The sequence below is a fragment of the Gigantopelta aegis genome, chromosome 3, assembly GCF_016097555.1.
Source record: "Gigantopelta aegis isolate Gae_Host chromosome 3, Gae_host_genome, whole genome shotgun sequence".
In the NCBI taxonomy this organism is placed as follows: domain Eukaryota; kingdom Metazoa; phylum Mollusca; class Gastropoda; order Neomphalida; family Peltospiridae; genus Gigantopelta; species Gigantopelta aegis.
This window is the reverse complement of record NC_054701.1, coordinates 49,222,435-49,240,163: the sequence shown is the minus strand read 5'-3', so window position 1 is coordinate 49,240,163 and position 17,729 is coordinate 49,222,435. Positions and strand designations below refer to the sequence as shown.

Genomic DNA, 17,729 nt, shown 5'->3' with positions numbered 1-17,729 from the left:
TAATTTCTTGCTGCTTACTTACAGCATTATGAAAACATGTTATATCCCATTGTGCTGTGCAGTGTGTGTAAATACCTGTCCTGTACAGGTTTTGTAGTGCTCGGCATGTCATATCTGATTGTATGAACCAGTCTTAGTCGATATAGTGGCTTAAAGGCCACCTCGGACCACCTACATGGATATGTTGAGCACATTAATGACTTAGTCTGACTATGGAGAGCTTTTAAAATCACTCCCAGCTAGGCTGCGCCATAGAAAAGATGAATATTTTATAGCTCTGTTCACAGTGGAGTTGGCAGTCCTTGGCCAAATGGATAAAAGGTTTTATGGCCAGTGTTTTCGGTGTAGGGCAACGTTTTGAAAATTGGTTAGTTTATAGGCAGTGAGATTGGCATGACAGTGGGTAGTTGTAACAGCAGATTTGCCAGTGTTAGAGACGCACCTTTATGCTTGATGGCCATCAGTCACAAGAGGCATAGATATTACGCCAATTACGCATTATCTGATGGACTAAATGATGGAAAATTAGATATTGTGGAAGGTAAAATATAGAATTAGATTAGTCTTGAGAGAACCTGTACATTCCTGGCAGGTGGAGATGCCCTCTCTCCCTGTGTTAAAGTTAGTTTGTTGTGTTTAACAACACCACTTGAGCACATTGATTAATTTATCAGCAGCTATTGAATGTCTAACATTTGGTAATTTTAACTCGTCTTGAGATGAAACCAGCTACATATTTTCATCAGCAGCAAGGGATCTTTTATATGTGCTTTCCCAGAAGGACAGCACACACCATTACCTTTGATATACCAGTCAAGGGGCACTTGTTGTGACGGGGGAAAAAATACCCAAAACAATCAGAATGCGTTTACCGAGGAGCTTCGATCCTGTGGCCAAAGCAACACAGGCAAGCACTTTACCAACTGAGCCAAATCCCACTTGATCAGTTTCAAGCACTCTACCAACTGAGCCAAATCCCGCTTGATCAATTTCAAGCACTCTACCAACTGAGCCAAATCCCGCTTGATCAGTTTCAAGCACTCTACCAACTGAGCCAAATCCCACTTGATCAGTTTCACAACAGAACTTATTTCGATTACACTGATTTGCCAATTATAAATTTTTGTAACCAATTGGTGGTGTTACTGACACAAACAGAATGATAGTTCAAATGAAATATTGCACTCTGCATTTGTTATTTGCATCTTTGGCACTTCTGTTTAGTCAGGGGCATGACATAGCCCATTGGGCTATTTCTCATTTAAGCCATAACTGGTATATCAAAAGCCATGGTTTGTGCTATCCTGTCTGTGGGATGGTGCATATAAAAGATCCCTGGCTACTAATGAAAACATAGCAGGTTTCCTTTCTATGAGTAAATGTCAAAATTACCAAATGTTTGACATCCAATAGCTGATAAATAATAATCAATGTGCTCTAGTGGTGTCGTTAAAAAACAACAACTAACTATTCTGTATAGTCAACACAAAGTCATCTATCTGCCATAAATGTGGTCATCGGGAATTTTTTTTTAAATATTTCAATCTTCGATTAATCTTAGTCCACAAGGCATTTTTTCAGTTTTCCTAATTCTAGTAGTGGTTTCAATGACTTGTATCCATTCATCAAAACAATATTAAAGCCCTTTTCCAACATGATGTGCACAGCATATGACCCATGCCACCTCAGGCGAGCACTCTACCACTGAACAGCATCCTGTCTCACAACAGTTGGGCCCCTGCATGTGCTGTAACCTCACCGTGGTGCAGGGGTGTAACATTCTCTTTGAGAATGGCCAATACAGCACAAAACTTAAGTTTTTAGTAAAATTCAGTATCCGTAAAATTCTGTGATATTTGTGGTTTTGCACAGTTCTTTACACTGTTTTTGTTTAAGTCTTGAATTTTTATATTGATGTTGATCATCACTTTATTTATTTGCATTACCATAGTTTGACACCCAATAGCCGATGTATTTTTCGTGCTGGGGTGTCGTTAAACATTCATTCATTCACAACAGTTGGGATGTTATGTCTACTAGTTAGAAAATAACTAGTTAATGACATAGGATATTGGCTTTATCCTCTGAAGCTAAGAATGGGGAACTCTGCGAGGCTTGACAAGCTTTCACAATTGCCCATTCATCCTAAACAGGATAAAGCCGATTAGTTGGCTATGTCATTAACTTGGTATTATATTTATCCTGCAACTCGACAAGAAGAATGAGGAAGTCAACTATATTCCTAGCTTTCAGTATGCTCATCAAAACATGACAAATTGATGACGTGTAATATGTTACATTTGTCGTGTTCAAAAATAAGTTTTAGTTCATAATTCCTTAATAAATAAACCAGTAATATTTTTTATATTGGGTATTGACATTTTACTATATTTTGATTGAAATTAATGATACGAAAAATTGATCTGAATATCTAGTCAAAGCAACTGAGTCGAGTCGGGACAGGTCACATGATAAGCAGTATTTTGCTACTATCAGGATATCACTTTGCTTTAAGGCAACGCCACACAATACAAATGCTTCAGACGAGAATAGCCATGAGACTAATCGATTGGCAAGACAACATTATGATTTCATCAGTCGCTATGCTGGTTCATCATTATATGTTTGCATTTACCATAGTTTAACACCCATTTTTCGTGCTGGGATGTTGTTAAACAGCTATTCTATTCTATTGCTATGCAATCGGTTATTCTTATAGCTATTGTCTCGTACAAGGCACTCGTATCATGTGGTGTCGCCTTTATTTGGTCGTCATATTCAGTCCAAAAAAATAGTAGTGACAGGATAAAATAATGTATTTGCTGCTAAAAAGAACAGCTCTTGCAACAGTGAGCAGCATTGAGTTTCTTGAATTCTTTTCATTCTGTGATATATCAAGTGTCGCAAGTACCACATGTTTTACATCCTAATAGGTTAAATAGTGGAAGTGTTGTTTAACATTCTTTTCTCTATTAGATGGGATTTTTTCTTCGTCTTGCACATAAAAGAATTAAATATTAACATGTAAACCTAACCATTTACCATCTGTCAGACTGCAAGCACACGACACATATGTAACCTTATAAAACATGTAACAGATTCCACAAAGATTACTTTGGAGATTAAATTTTAATGTAATCCAAGTACAGTTAAAGGTTAACTTTATTATAAAATTCTTAAAAATGAATTTTTCAGTTTAAATCTATTATACTCTATGCTTTGTATGAATTACCAATAACAAGTAAAAAGTGTCTACTTACGCTATTATATTTATAAACATAACAAAGGGTCTTACAGAATACCTATTTTGAATGTTCCAAACGTGGTTCGAAAACAAGGATGACAGCATTATTGATATGAAACATTATTCTAAATCATTGTTGTGCTAGCACTAGGTAAGTATGAATAATAATGAAAATTAGAATTAGATTTTTTTCTTCTAAATATACACTACGAAACCGTAGATGGGGGAAATTTTACAAATTGTTACTATTCATGGTCTTTGTTTTTTCTTTTGTTTTAATGCAGGGTTTTCAATAATTAATGTTTGTCTCGCCTTTATGAAGGTATATCAAAGGCTGTGGTATGTGTTATACTGTCTGTTGGATGGTGCATATAAAAGACCCCTTGCTACTAATGGAAAAATATAGCTAGTTTCTTCTCTAAGACTATGTTGAAATTACCAAATGTTTGACATTCGATAGCCGATGCTTAATAAATCAATGTGCTCTAGTGGTGTCATTAAACAAAACAAACTTTAACTTTATGATATTTTATTCTGAAATAAATTGATATCTGTTTTGTTTGTTAATGGTGCGTAATATATACTAATTTATGTTTACCACACTCGGAACTATTTTAAAATATTTCAAGTGTTTAATGTATACATAACAAGCACATGCTTACTTATAAAATACATCTCCTTATAGTATTTATTATAACTAAGTATTTTAAGATTCTCGTTTCTAGAGCATATAGTCTTGATAAGACTGCTGTGATGGCTCAGTTGGCTAGGGTTATTTCAACCATGAAATATAGCTTGCACACTACAGTGCCATATTGTTCATAGAAATATACATAGTAATTTTGAGAAATAAAATAATCAAATAAACTATATACACGTGTACAAGACATTTTACTACGAATACAATATTTTAAAAATATTTTACTGTGCATACAAAACAAGTACATTTGTTACTTACAAACTACCGAACCAAATGAGCCTTGCTTCAGTATCTGTGTCACTTTATATCTATTAGTTCTTCTACAATATCTACATAATTCTATTCACTGTAAAGCTTGAATTAATTTTCAAAATGGTAATTTATATGTTTGTTATGCTCGAGTTAAATTAAAAAAAGAGTTATTTTATGTCATTCTGAAAGGCATTATGTAAATATTTTCACAGTATCGATAATGAAATTCTGTATTAAATTTCTGTTACCAGTAATCTGTGTTAATGAACTTTACATTCCTAGGCACTCAGTTAACACCTAAAATGTTTCGTTTTGCAGAACTTGTATGAAGTAATATTCTAAATACTGTAAATTTGTAAAGATTTTTTTTTTTTTTTTTAAATTAATCAATGCAGTCATTAATAAGTTTTATCAGATTATTCAATTAATTCATTTTGTTTAATATAAATTAATTTCTTTTTCAACTTACTTTTGTAGCTAGCTCTTGATTGCAATCACTAAGTTTTGTTGCAAACATGAAAAAGGTTGCTAGTTTTCAGGGGACATAACTCTTTGAGACTTTACTCTTTGGTTCATCAGCCATATGATTGGGAACTTACTTGAGTGATGGAAATGAACTGACATTGATTTCCTTTAAATGTCTGGGGTTCTGTGCTCAACATGATCATTATTAACCAAGACTGTATATTAGACCTGTAGACATTTGAAGATTTAAATGTTTCATAGTAATTGACTTTTATCCCTATTTACTGTTTTGTTCATTTTACTTTTATAATAAATACTCTGATTTGATTTAATATATGCTATGTTATTAAAATATTATTAATAAAATTTTCTAAATAAATGAATTTTTGTTTACTAGTCTGATTTTTGTAAAAAAAAAATTACAAATATTTTGTGTATTCAGTTTTTAAAACAGTAATAAAATAAATATTTCTATCTATCATGTGTATATATACTGTATTACATATTAAATTTCTCTACCTTTCAGAATGTTGTTAAAACCCACAACCACTTCAAGCAGTTCAAAGAAAAAGAAGTGCCAAACAACATATTACCCAAAGAAAAACCAAAACATGTCAAGAAGAAATCCAACCGAAAGGTAAGATCTAAGTTACTGATTTATATAGACAGTGGCAGAGATGTGGAAACGGCAAACACTTTTACTTATTCTGAAGTATGCAGGCTCCTAGATGTGCATGTTTGTCATCAATGTCTACTTACATTAAGTCAAACTTTATTATGTGATGTCCAAAAAAAAGTCTATTTATGCAGTCCGCTTGTTTGCTGCTTTTTTGTGTGAGTGTAAAAGACTTAGCTAACTCATTCATCTTAAAAGCATGGCCACTCTGGAGGAACTGAAGTAAAGATGAGAATGTATGTTTAATGACACCTATTGGGTGTCTGGCATACGTAAGGAAGATAGCATCTCTGCCTGGTATGCAAGGTGAGACAACTGCTGTAGTCTCTATGTTAGCAGTTACAGTCTAGTGTGTATAACTGCATTGTTTAACTGTTGTTGTAAACGTGTACAAATAACAAAAATGTAGGAATTAATTCTCTGTTTGTGGTTTAAAGTGAAAAATACAAGAGGACAAATGCATCACCTTCTGGACACATTGTCAACAGGCTAGGTGTTCTTATTTTTTGTTTCTGAATCGGCATCAGAGTCTGTGACTCAACTGAAAATGGTTATTTATTAAGTTATTGGTATGCTAATGTATTACTGCAATATATATGGCTGGCAATTCACTACAACACTCTTAAATTTGTTAAAACATTTTTAGAGCTCTCTACATTTTTCATTTGGCGACTAAAACATTTCATACTATCTATATAAAAATACAAGTAGGTGCCATCTGGCTCCTAGATGGAAAAGGCTCTCTTTATAAACTGCATCTTTTTTCACACTCAAAACAAATATACTGAAACAAATGTAATGGCTCAAACATAATAAGTCATTACTTTGTCCTGGATTTTGACATGACAAGTTTGAGAAAACAAAGGACAAGCAAGTTTCTTAAATGCATATTAGGTTGATTTTAAACTGATTTCATATCAAACTATTAAATTTGAAAAATATAATTTAACTGAGGCATGTCTAAAATAAATTTCAAATTGTCCATTAAATTCTATAGTTTCCAGTTTTTCCCAATTCATAGCATATGTTATTTAATAAAGAACATTTAAAAGGAACTCTGATTTATGTAACACACATTATAGAGCAATCTGATACATGTGCTTTAAAACGTTTAAATTAAAACCAGCGAGCGAGCGAACGCAACCTACTTCTGTAGAATTATTCTCCCTAATTATGGTTGTCAATCAGAAGACAAATTGCAGTGTGTGGCTAATGGAGTAATAACACATCTCGTCCATTTGTGACACATTACTTTTTCTGCTCTGACGATGATGATCCCTCGACAGGCACTCAGATTATGCTGTTGTCACCAAGCGGCTTCCGTTTCCGCATGATTTACAGGACAGCTAGCGGAGAGCATCTATCATCCAGCTCCGTGGGTTTTCTCACGCAGGCAACTGTCCTGTGTATCTCATGAATATAAACCACATAATGCAACAAATAGGAAATTAATCACATTTTCGTGCAAATGATCGTTTAGTGAAAATGACGCTTCAAAAGTTTATTGAACAGAAAATGTATTAATGATACTGCTGCCATTTGAGTAAATTGAACCCATGAGGCCGGCTGATTGTTGGAAACAAGTCTCATGGAAATATGAATTCCCCGATGGATCAGATCTGTAGACAGTCGAGGATGTCTAATGTTACACGGTTTAGAAAAGAGAGAAAAAAGAAGTTATATATTGTTGTTGTTAATTTGGCAGAACAAGGATTTGGTGAACAATAGATAATAGATTGTGTGTAAATGAAAGTCTCTGCTGAGATGTGAGATCAGTACAGTTGATGGGCTCGTAAGCACAGCTGTGGATTATAGACGTCCCAAATGACAGGCCGATCGATACTCATTGTTGGTGGTTATCTCCTCATGATTTCAAGTGCTTTAAAATCCCATCTCTAGGTGGCGTTGCCAAGAAAGGTGGGTCCTAGAGTGTAATAATTACATCCTGGACTTGTTTGTGGGGAAATATTCCTGTTCATCTGTTTGACAGTCCTGACAGCAAATTGCCGTCTGCTGCTTGACTTGGAGTTTGAAATCTTGATTGTGGGGCATGGTTGATCGGAAAGATTAATGCCATACTTCTCCAGAGGACATGGCTGTCCATTATGCACATGTAATGAATCCAGTCCACTGGGATCTGCTCGCATGTCTGCTCAGATGGAGAAGGATTTGATTTTGTTTGACCACAGTAATACCCTAAAATACGGCTCTATAGCAGCTGATGGAATGAAGAAAAATTGCGATCTTCTAATATTGGAAGGTTCTCCCAAAGAGGAATCAATTTAATTACCTTTGGCTTGGCTGCCCTCTGCATGGACAAGCTGCATATTTAAGAAGTTTGTATTTGCATGAATGCTTTTGAATATTAAAGGGACTACATCGTGAGTTTTCAGACCTTGCAAGACTTCTGTTTGTTCCCCGCAATAAAATAAACACACATCCTGCTTTTTCCTGGGGGGTTTTCATCTAATTTTTATGAACACTTTTTTACTGTGACATATTTTACAATATAAAGCATTATACAGATAAATGCATTTGTTGGGGTTATGTCGTTCGTTCATTCATTCATTCATTCATTCATTCATTCATTTGTTCGTTCATTCGTTCATTCATTCATTCATTCATTCATTCATTCATTCATTGTTTGGATCAGGGCGTAGTCCAGTGGTAAAGAGCTCGATCGATCCCCATTTGTGGGCCCATTGGACTATTTCTCGATCCAGGCAGTGGTATATCAAAGGCAGTGGTATGTGCTATCCTGTCTGTGTGATATAAAAGATCCCTTGCTACAAATGAAACGAGTGTAGCTGGTTTTCTCTTTAAGACTATGTCAAAATTACCAAATGTTTGACATCCAATAACCAATGATGAATAAATCAATGTGCTCTAGTTGTGTCACTAAACAACACAAACTTTTTATATTTGTAATGACCGTTGGCTGAATTATTTTAAATTTCATTTGCCTGTTGGGAAAAAAAAAAAAATTGTACATACAAAATTATTTTAGATAAAAACCTATATTGAGATGTCCAGAAATGCATAGTTAAGTTATTCAGGTATACCTAAATGGCTAGAAATTCAGGATAAATAATAATAATAATAGTATCAGGTTGCTGAATAAAAAAACTATCTACACTGCTAAATAATTTGGACCGGCCTTGGTGGCGTCGTGGTTAGGCCATTGGTCTACCGGCTGGTAGGTACTGGGTTCAGATTACAGTCAAGGCATGGGATTTTTAATCCAGATACCAACTCCAAACCCTAAGTGAGTGCTCCGCAAGGTTCAATGGGTAGGTGTAAACCACTTTGTACCGACCAGTGATCCATAACTGGTTCATTCAACAAAGGTCATGGTTTGTGCTATCCTGCCTGTGTGACGACAGTGTGTTTCCTCTAAAAAAACAGTGTCAGAATGACCATATGTTTGACGTCCAATAGCCAATGATAAGATAAAAAATCAATGTGCTCTAGTGGCATCGTTAAATAAAACAAACTTTACTCTTTTTTTTGCTAAATAATTTATTTATTTTTGTTAAAACATGGATCAACTTGTAAACAGAATATCAAAACATTGACTATTTTAGTACAGTAAATTATCTATATATATTGGAGCATAATAAAAAACATATCCAAGAATTTCATTCCCGCTTGCTCTGAAGATATTTTTTTTGATTGGGCACAAACTATTGTTTAAAAATATATGATGCTCGATGTGCAATATTTTCAATAACCTGCAAATATAAAATAAATAAATTTTCACCACCCATCCCTATTTTGAAAAAAAAAATCTGAATGTAAATCTAGCATTTAATTTATTATGGCCTTACCTAACAACTTTTGTCCTAACATTTTATACTGAACACTGTTTTGTTTTTTTTCATTATAAACAAAAATGTCTACAGATCCATTTGGTGAGATTGGCCCTATGACCTCTAGCATGTCTGGCAAATGTTTTATCACTGAGCTGTGGTATGACTCAGATAAAAATCAAGCAGGTTTTTTTCATCAGTGTTAATATTACACCATATCAATTTGTTGGTAAACACTGCCCGTGGCTATCAGCTTTCCTCACAGTAGCAGGCGCACACAGTACAATGTGAAACAGGCTATCCTTAGGGAACCCCTGTCAGCCTGACATCACAGTTATTCTAGAAACTACATCAAGTCTCCACAAGTAAGCCATACTATGTTTGATCTTTGTTTTATGTGTAAATACCAACATCCTATTTAATCACTCACTGACTGCTACATTAATCCACACCTCGGGGCAACACCGCCAGGTTAGACATGGTTAGATACACACACACATGTATTGCTGTCTTGCAGTGTTGGGAACAACTTCCCACCAGGAATTTTGACAGGATCTTGATTGATAAATCTTTGCTGGAGCTGCTGGTTTTTATCTGGCTGGGTAATTTGTTCACAGTAGGGATACTCTGTTTTAAATGAAGTTTACACTGAAATTCCATATCCCCATAGTGCTGTGTTGACATGAGAATTATGGGCTAAGAAGAAAGTATTGCCCATAAGATTTGCCCAGCAACATAAAATTTGTTACATGGGAAATTTAAAGCAGTGGTAATTTAAGATAAACAGCAACTGGCTTGGAATTAAAGTAACTAAACTTTAATGATAATAAAGGTGATGATTTGATGATAATTATGATGATTTGATGATGATGATTTGATGATGATGATGATGATGAAAATGATGTGATGTAAACTAAAACTGATTCTATTAAGAACAAGATAAGAGACAAAATAAACCAGTCTTTACAAAACATTTTGGAGCAACAAAAATAATAATCAACTTAAAGTTTTAAAACTTAATCGACTTAAAGTTTTAACAAAAATATTTTATTTTCTCATTTATCAATTTGTTTTGATGTATGTATAAATTTTTTTAGATCAGAATTAAGAAAACTAAATTTCGAGAGGAAAAAAAAAAAACTTTATTTTTAAATTTTTATGTACTATTACAAATGCAGTTGTTGAAGATCCACTTAGCCTTGAATGTTCTACAGAGATTCTATAATAAACACTGCTTCTGCTAAACAGCTTTCTACCTGATAAAAAGTAATGAATATCCAGCTGTATAATATTTCTTCATTAGTTGGCAAAACTGCTGCGAAAATAAAACTCAAACTCAAATAAAAATTATCAATATTTACAACTTATCATCTGATCATCTATTTTAGTTGGAAAAGAAAAAAGCCAAATACTAAAGCCATTGTTATGAAAATCGGTCAATAATCTTTGTATTATGTGTTTGCAAATCATAATTAATTGGACAGAAAAAAGAATCCTGAAAGCTGTAATCCACCATATTGATTTTGGATATTGTTAAAACCAGCTGAAAGCACTGTAAACATTTTTTTTCCTTCTAATGTGAGAATCGAGAAGCAATTGCGATGTAATTTTGTAAATAATGAGGACAGCTTAATGCTCAGGACGACTAAAAAGGCATGGCCACACAATTTGAGATGTACCCGTGAACATTATCTCCAAAGAATTACCGGAAATGAGAGGATGAAAACCACAACTCGTTTATGAAATGAAGAATTTTATTGACCGCAGCAAATAATGAGTATGTGCACAGACACACGCTGAACGATGTTGCTATTTCTAAAAGCTTCCTAGGCCAACAGTTCCAATAAATGGCTTCAGCAATAATGCACTCATCTCTTTGTATGTGCTGAAGATCAGGCCAAACAATAACAACTTTCAGCTCCATTAGTCCAAATTAACGTGGCTCACGTCTTTGTCTGGTTGAATTAAAAATGATACCTGTACGAGATTAGCAAACTGCAGTTATAGATTAGTCCAAAGTCAGGCTTTGTGTGGCATTCTACAGCATTGTACAGCAGGCAGGCGGCAATAGGGGAATTAGTCCATGCTTTTATTCTGAAGAGTTTAAAAGGATTTGGTGTGGATTTGTGTGTGATTAGTCAAGAGTCGGACATTAAAATTGATGTCCTGTTAACGGGGATGTCGGCAGCAATTCCCAAGAACAAGGAAAACAATCTGATATTGTCGCTTTACAATTTGAAGTAATTGGTGCTTTAATATGATGGACTTATATGCACATTAGATTAGATTTTTTCCCCCTGTAAATCAACTTAAAAGATGCCCAAGGGAAACATGGCTATTTTAACACATTGTCTATTAGAGAGAATGAATGTGGTTCTCATAACACAAGGTACTCCTTCGAAAAAGGCCACATGACATATATATTGCATATGCATCAGTTAAATTATAAAAGCAGTGCATGTATTGTAAATAAAGTCTGTTTGCATAAAAAAAAGCCTTTGGAATGATTATAAATAATATTTCAGTTTACATATTGTTACTCATGCTGTTGTACACATTGTGCCTTGTATATTGTATTCGCCACCACTTAAATTAAGCTATTCATTCAAATGAACATACATGTGCTGCTTTTCTGGGGGTTTTTTGTGTTTTTTTAAATACCGTAACTGAATACTGATCTTTACTCAGTTTAATAAAAACAAAATTCGAACATATTTAAATTTTAAGGTCAAGTGTCAAGGTAATTTTTTGAATACCATGATTTTTGTAGCTAACGGAATTACTGTTTACCAAATTGTCCCCCATTCCACCCACCCCATTTTAGTTGCTGTTGTTTTCAAGATTAGTAAAACCACATGTAAATATGTCATTTACATTTTATTTTCAAAATTTATCTGACCCCCCACCCCCCTCCAAGATTAAAATAGAAGAGCTAGAAAAAACTAAATGAGGTGTGATTTTTAAAAGGGAATTAAAATGTTTTAAATGGTGTTATACAGAACCTAATCTAGATTAGTGACTTGAAGAGCTGACTTCCGGTGAAAAGAACACTGTTTCGCCAGCTAGATTGCATAAAAATTTGCTAAATAAGAAACTACTTTACTTAATAAGTAGGTATTTTAAAATTAGTAATGGAAAAAAACACATGTTTTAGTGATGGTTTTTTTTTTATGATTAAGATAAATAAACCAATTCAATCTTGACCTGAAAGGAAAACCCAGTTTGGTTAGAAATGGATTTAATCATATAACAATGAACATATTGACCTAGGTTTTATATTGTAATGGTTATTACATATGACAAATATCATGTTAGTAGAATAACACATTACCCAAATTTGTTGCTTAATGTGTTGACGAACATAAACTATTGGCAAACATCTTTATGTATGCCACAGCTATTCAAGTGCAGATTTTCTCATTACAGTCCTTCTCTGGGTTAAATAATATATTCTTTTTTCAGCTAAGTGTTGGCACCTGACGGTGCACGCAAACCAAGTGTGTTTAAATATGACTGCAAATGCCCATTTAAATATGTTAAATTGAATATTATTGCCACCATTGAACTTTAAGTATGTAGTTTGCCCCGAGAAGCAAATAATCTCTCCATGGTAATGTTCGATGATTGTGACATCTATTTTTTGTGGTGGACATAAAAATATAATTACGGTATTCAATAACGTTCAAAGCACTCTCGCTTCGCTGCGTTAATGTCTGATTTCCCTCAAAGGCATTTATCACTGTGCACCCAATAGAAAAATGCAATAAAATATTAAACATGCCTGTTCATATAATGTAGGCTTTTACAATTTGTGCCATGGTGTTTAGGTACTTCCTGTATTTTTACTTTGAAATGAGTCGTGCAGCTTGTAATAGGCTCTTAAATAAATGTATATTTACTGAAACACTCTTGCAGATTCTATGGACGCCTCACAAACCCGCGCAATTTCTCGTAGGTTAATAACTGCCCAAGGCAGTACGTTGGATGTGGTTGTATGGTATCCATTGTTTGATGTGTGTTTGAATAATATGTGAACATATTGCCTGCTGGAAAGACCTAAAGTAATGACTTTGTAGTTGGGAAACTTACTTGAACTGACTTAATTCTGAGAGAAAAAGGACACTGAGCTGTGGATAATGTATATGTTTGAACTGAATACCACGTATGCCCTGGACAAGTCAACAAGGCTGTGACTTGTGTTTTCACCGTTGTGCAATTGTACCTTCAGCCATACATAGACTTGTCTTTATTGCGTTTATGGATCACTTAGAAATAGTTTTAATACATTGCTCACCAGTCTATGTAATATAAGTGTTATTCATCACATTAGAAATGATTCTTCTGGAATTAATTTTTTTGTAAACAGGTCATGGGTGAAATCAGTGAAATGACAAAATTACTATTGGTTTCTTAATGCTATTTATAAATCTGAGATTTCTTTTTTGTTACTGTTGGACAGTGGCTTATTCATCACAAGCCTAACATGGATTTGACAGAGGTAGGTTAAGTTTTGTTTTTCATTGTAGTGTCGCCAAATTGGCGGCTGTGCACTAATCAAATTATGGCTCTTTCCCTGAAGCCTTAGTGTGGTTTTTGTCTCCTCTCTGGCTCCAGCTTGCTCTGTTGAGGATATAATAACAATTATCAAGTTACTGTCACAGAATGGAAGCAATTTCAGGGGATATTGCTATTTTTTTTTATGCACAGATTCACAAGATTGAAATTTGAAATTTCATTACGTAGAGTAATCCTGTTGTGCTAGAGAATATTTCCTTGCTTATTGCATGGGAATGAAGTTTCGGTCACATCAGAAAAATATGCTTTAAAAAAATAAAATAATAACAAGCATTAGCTGTCTATTTATGAATCCAAATGTCATTAAAAATTTATTTAAGGGGATTTTTTTTATCATACTTCTGGACATTATTTTAAACTCATGAGGCTCAAAAATGTTTTAAAATTTGAATTCTCAAATACATTTTTTGTTCATAGCATACTCATACACATACTGAAAAAAAACAACTAATGAAAACAAACATTCTTACTCAGATCCATTTTTACTCACTTCCAAATATAGTTAATTAATCAAATATGTTTGTATCATTTTGCAGGAGGGATTTGAGGGATATGAAAAAAAAGCCCAAAACCCAACATAATAATAAATCTTTGACAACACCTCAGCACATTTTAAACTATGGCTATTTGATGTTGTTGACATCTGGTCTAGAAATTGAGAGAGGTAACCTATTGATGTTACATAAACTACCCCTACTAAATAATAATATTGGATCTTTTAAATGCACTGACCCATAGACCGAACAGCACATATCACAGCCTTTGATATACCAGTCATGGAGTATTGGGTGGGATAGAATCAACCTGTGATGGAATCATATAGGGTGATTGATCTTGTAACCCATCACACCACAGGCAAACACAGTTGTATTCACCCCACCCCCACCCCCCAATAAAATTCTTGTGATGGTGTTTTGTTGTCTTGTGTTTCCTGTGCTCATAATTTCAACTTTGCCTTTTGCATTCATGTTATGCAGTACATATACAGAACTTCACACATGTTATTTTCGCTTCCTATTTATTGCGCGAGTTTATTTTGGGCAAGAATATATACCACGAGACTGCGTAGTGATCAAGTGGTATTGTCTTGTGCAGAATAAATGAGTGCAATAAGTAAGAAGCGAAAACAACGTATGTGAAGTTATGTATTTATTACATACCTTCTTGTATGTTTTACGAAAACGGTTTTTAATTTTACGTCATAAGAACACTTTCTTAAACCCATGATCAATACTCCTTTCGTGGATTTACTTAACATTAACAGTCGTACTCTACGGCAACCTTGTGTAAATGTTTCAAATATGATGTGATGTCATTTGTAAATCATATATGATGTCAGTAACAAAAAGGTGTTAACTCCAGTGAAAATAAAAAGGGAATTCCCCATTTAAAAGTTCTGGTCCAGATGGCATATAAGTGCGATACAGAATAAATTTATAACACAGCTTGAAAATGTCTTTATCACTATAGTAGGAATGAATAGGTATGTAATAAAAATTAAGATTTATTGAAAAAGAAATTATAGAGCATCACATGGTCAAAACTGTAAATAGATAATACTATACAAGTGGACGTTAGATACCATTTATCTGATGATTGAAAGTGATTTTGATGTGTTTTTAAATGAGATATAAGATAAAAGGTATCTTAACAGACATGAGTGTAATGTTTTATTTTTTACATATCCTCAAAAACCAGGTTCAATTTGTGGGCTTTTTTTTACATCTTTTGCCACTAAAACTTACTTACAATACTTGAATATAACTGACTCATCACAGAGATGAGGTTTCTAGGTTAACTTATACATCACACAGAATCAATTTTGATCATGCTTGTTTTATTGGATGGTATGCTTGTGATGACTGAGTCATCACTTAGAAGCAGCCAATCATGTGTCTTGAAACCATTAACATGTGATGTGATATAAATAATGTACAGCATGTTCTCACCAATGTATTAATATCAACTGTATGTATTCAGTGAACAAATTACTGTAAAACATTCTACATTGTATACACCCTACAAGTTATAACAGACCCTTGAGAATGTTTTTGTATATGTGAGTTTTTTTGTGTGTTTTTTAAAAGCCTTGCTTGTCAGGGTTACGTTTCATAGGCCCCAGACTAATTTATATCTAATTTGTATCCATGACAAGACAGGCATGTTTTAATGAAGCTAGAAGACCCAGTTGATAAAGATTTATGTATGGACCCCCTGTGGTTGGAACTTGTTATGTGGATTGGCAACAACTGCAGGAAGAAAAGCCAGCAAGACTATACCCACACAGCTGGGATCAGCCTGGTTAGACACACCAGTATTTCCAGGCTTGTCATTTCCAGCCAGCTGATCCCCGCAATCCCAGGCAAACACTCAACACAGATAGTCTGTGGATACACAGATTTATTCTCTCAAGTTTGTATGACTATACAAAGCTCCTTGATAAATGTTAATAACATCAGATATACCAAACCCAATACTAACTTTAAAGTGGCAGATCAGGCTGAACAGTAAATTGACCCTCTGGCAAAAAATCACTGAAACTCTAAGTCAAGAGATTTATGTCAACAATGTAAAAACCTAATATCAGTGAACTCGCTCAACCAAACACTTGATAAATCATTCTTGAATAATGTTCCTCATAAAAAAAAAGAGAGTAAAAAAAGAGTTTTCTATGGGGCGTCTTTGGTGTACTGACACCCAATCGGGCTCTTTGCAATGCAGATTTTTTTTTTTAATAAGTGTAAAACCTGCAAGGATTTAGATAACAAAGTTTGCCACCTGATAAGAGGTGCATCTTGCTGTGTGAAGGACCTTCGAATGTGAGTATCTTACATGACTAGTATGGTCAGAGGCCATCTTATTCATAACAGAAACCCTTTCTTCGTACCTAGCAGTGGTTTCAGGGATGTTATCTGACTAGGAAACCCTTTCTTTGTACCTCGCAGTGGTTTGAGGGATGTTACCAGACTAGTATGGTCAGAGGCCATCTTATACGTAACAGAAACCCTTTCTTTGTACCTCACAGAGTGGTTTCAGGGATAGCTTATGGATCCTGTGTTCAAGAAGTGTTTGTTGGGGTATTGTGTTTGGAAACTCTACCCAGCTGTTTGCTAGACTATCTGACTATTGTAAATACTGAAGCTTTATGTCTACTTTACAAAGGAGCAAATTTTTACACTTGTTGTGAAACACAAGACAAATTAATTTTGTCGTATGGTAAGAAATTGTTTTTCCATATTCTTTATTAATTGTGGCATTTTCAAGAATATACCAGTATTTGTAAGATATTTGGAATATATAATATTTATAATGTAAAAAAGAAATTCTGTATTTCAGTTTGTTTTGATTGATGATTTTTTTTAAAGTAGTGTTTTGCTCCATTAACATAGTAATTATAAATTGACATAAAATAATGTTTATACTTTATATAATAGCAACAAAACATGGCTATCTGAGGTTATTAATCACAGCATTTATTGTATTTTCTGTTGTGGCTTTCTTGATCTCCATTTCATCCTTGTCTTAATTTGTTTAGCGCAATGCGTTAACACCCACAAATGAAACCCATTAACTGTATCAGCGGTGTGGAGCTGCTGCCTTTGCCACTTAGTAGGGGCCTAATAGCTTGCCTTGATGTTTATGTCTGCAGCTATAATGTCATTAGTTAAAACTCATTAGGGCAGCAGCGGTGCTATCAGCTGTAAACACCACCAGCCATTATAGCATTCACAGCTGATTTACACCAAGGTGCTATACTAACAAATAACAGCTTCCCCAGTTGGTTTCAAGTACGTGCAGCCATTATGGCGATATTTGTTTGGACAAGTATGGCCACCTGAATTCTCCAATAAAGGAGGTCCCCACCAAGAAAGCTCTCTTCAAGAGGAGGCATTTATCTGTTTAGGTAATTACAAAGGTTATCTGTTTGAAATTTCTGGTAAATACAGATGTGTCAGATTTCACTTTTAAAACATTTATCACAATTTCTTTTTTCTCTCTTGTTTTTTT

At 34.2% G+C, this 17,729-nt stretch overlaps 1 protein-coding gene across 2 annotated transcripts in view; it reads left to right on the top strand.

The window, feature by feature from the left end:
* Window positions 1–17,729, top strand: part of LOC121368169 (autism susceptibility gene 2 protein-like) — a 258,786-nt gene that overhangs the window by 128,450 nt on the left and 112,607 nt on the right. For both annotated transcript variants that reach the window (XM_041492787.1, XM_041492786.1), the window contains exon 2: window positions 5,188–5,298. In XM_041492787.1, the coding sequence (XP_041348721.1) occupies window positions 5,188–5,298 (111 nt within the window). The remainder of the gene's footprint in view (window positions 1–5,187; window positions 5,299–17,729) is intronic.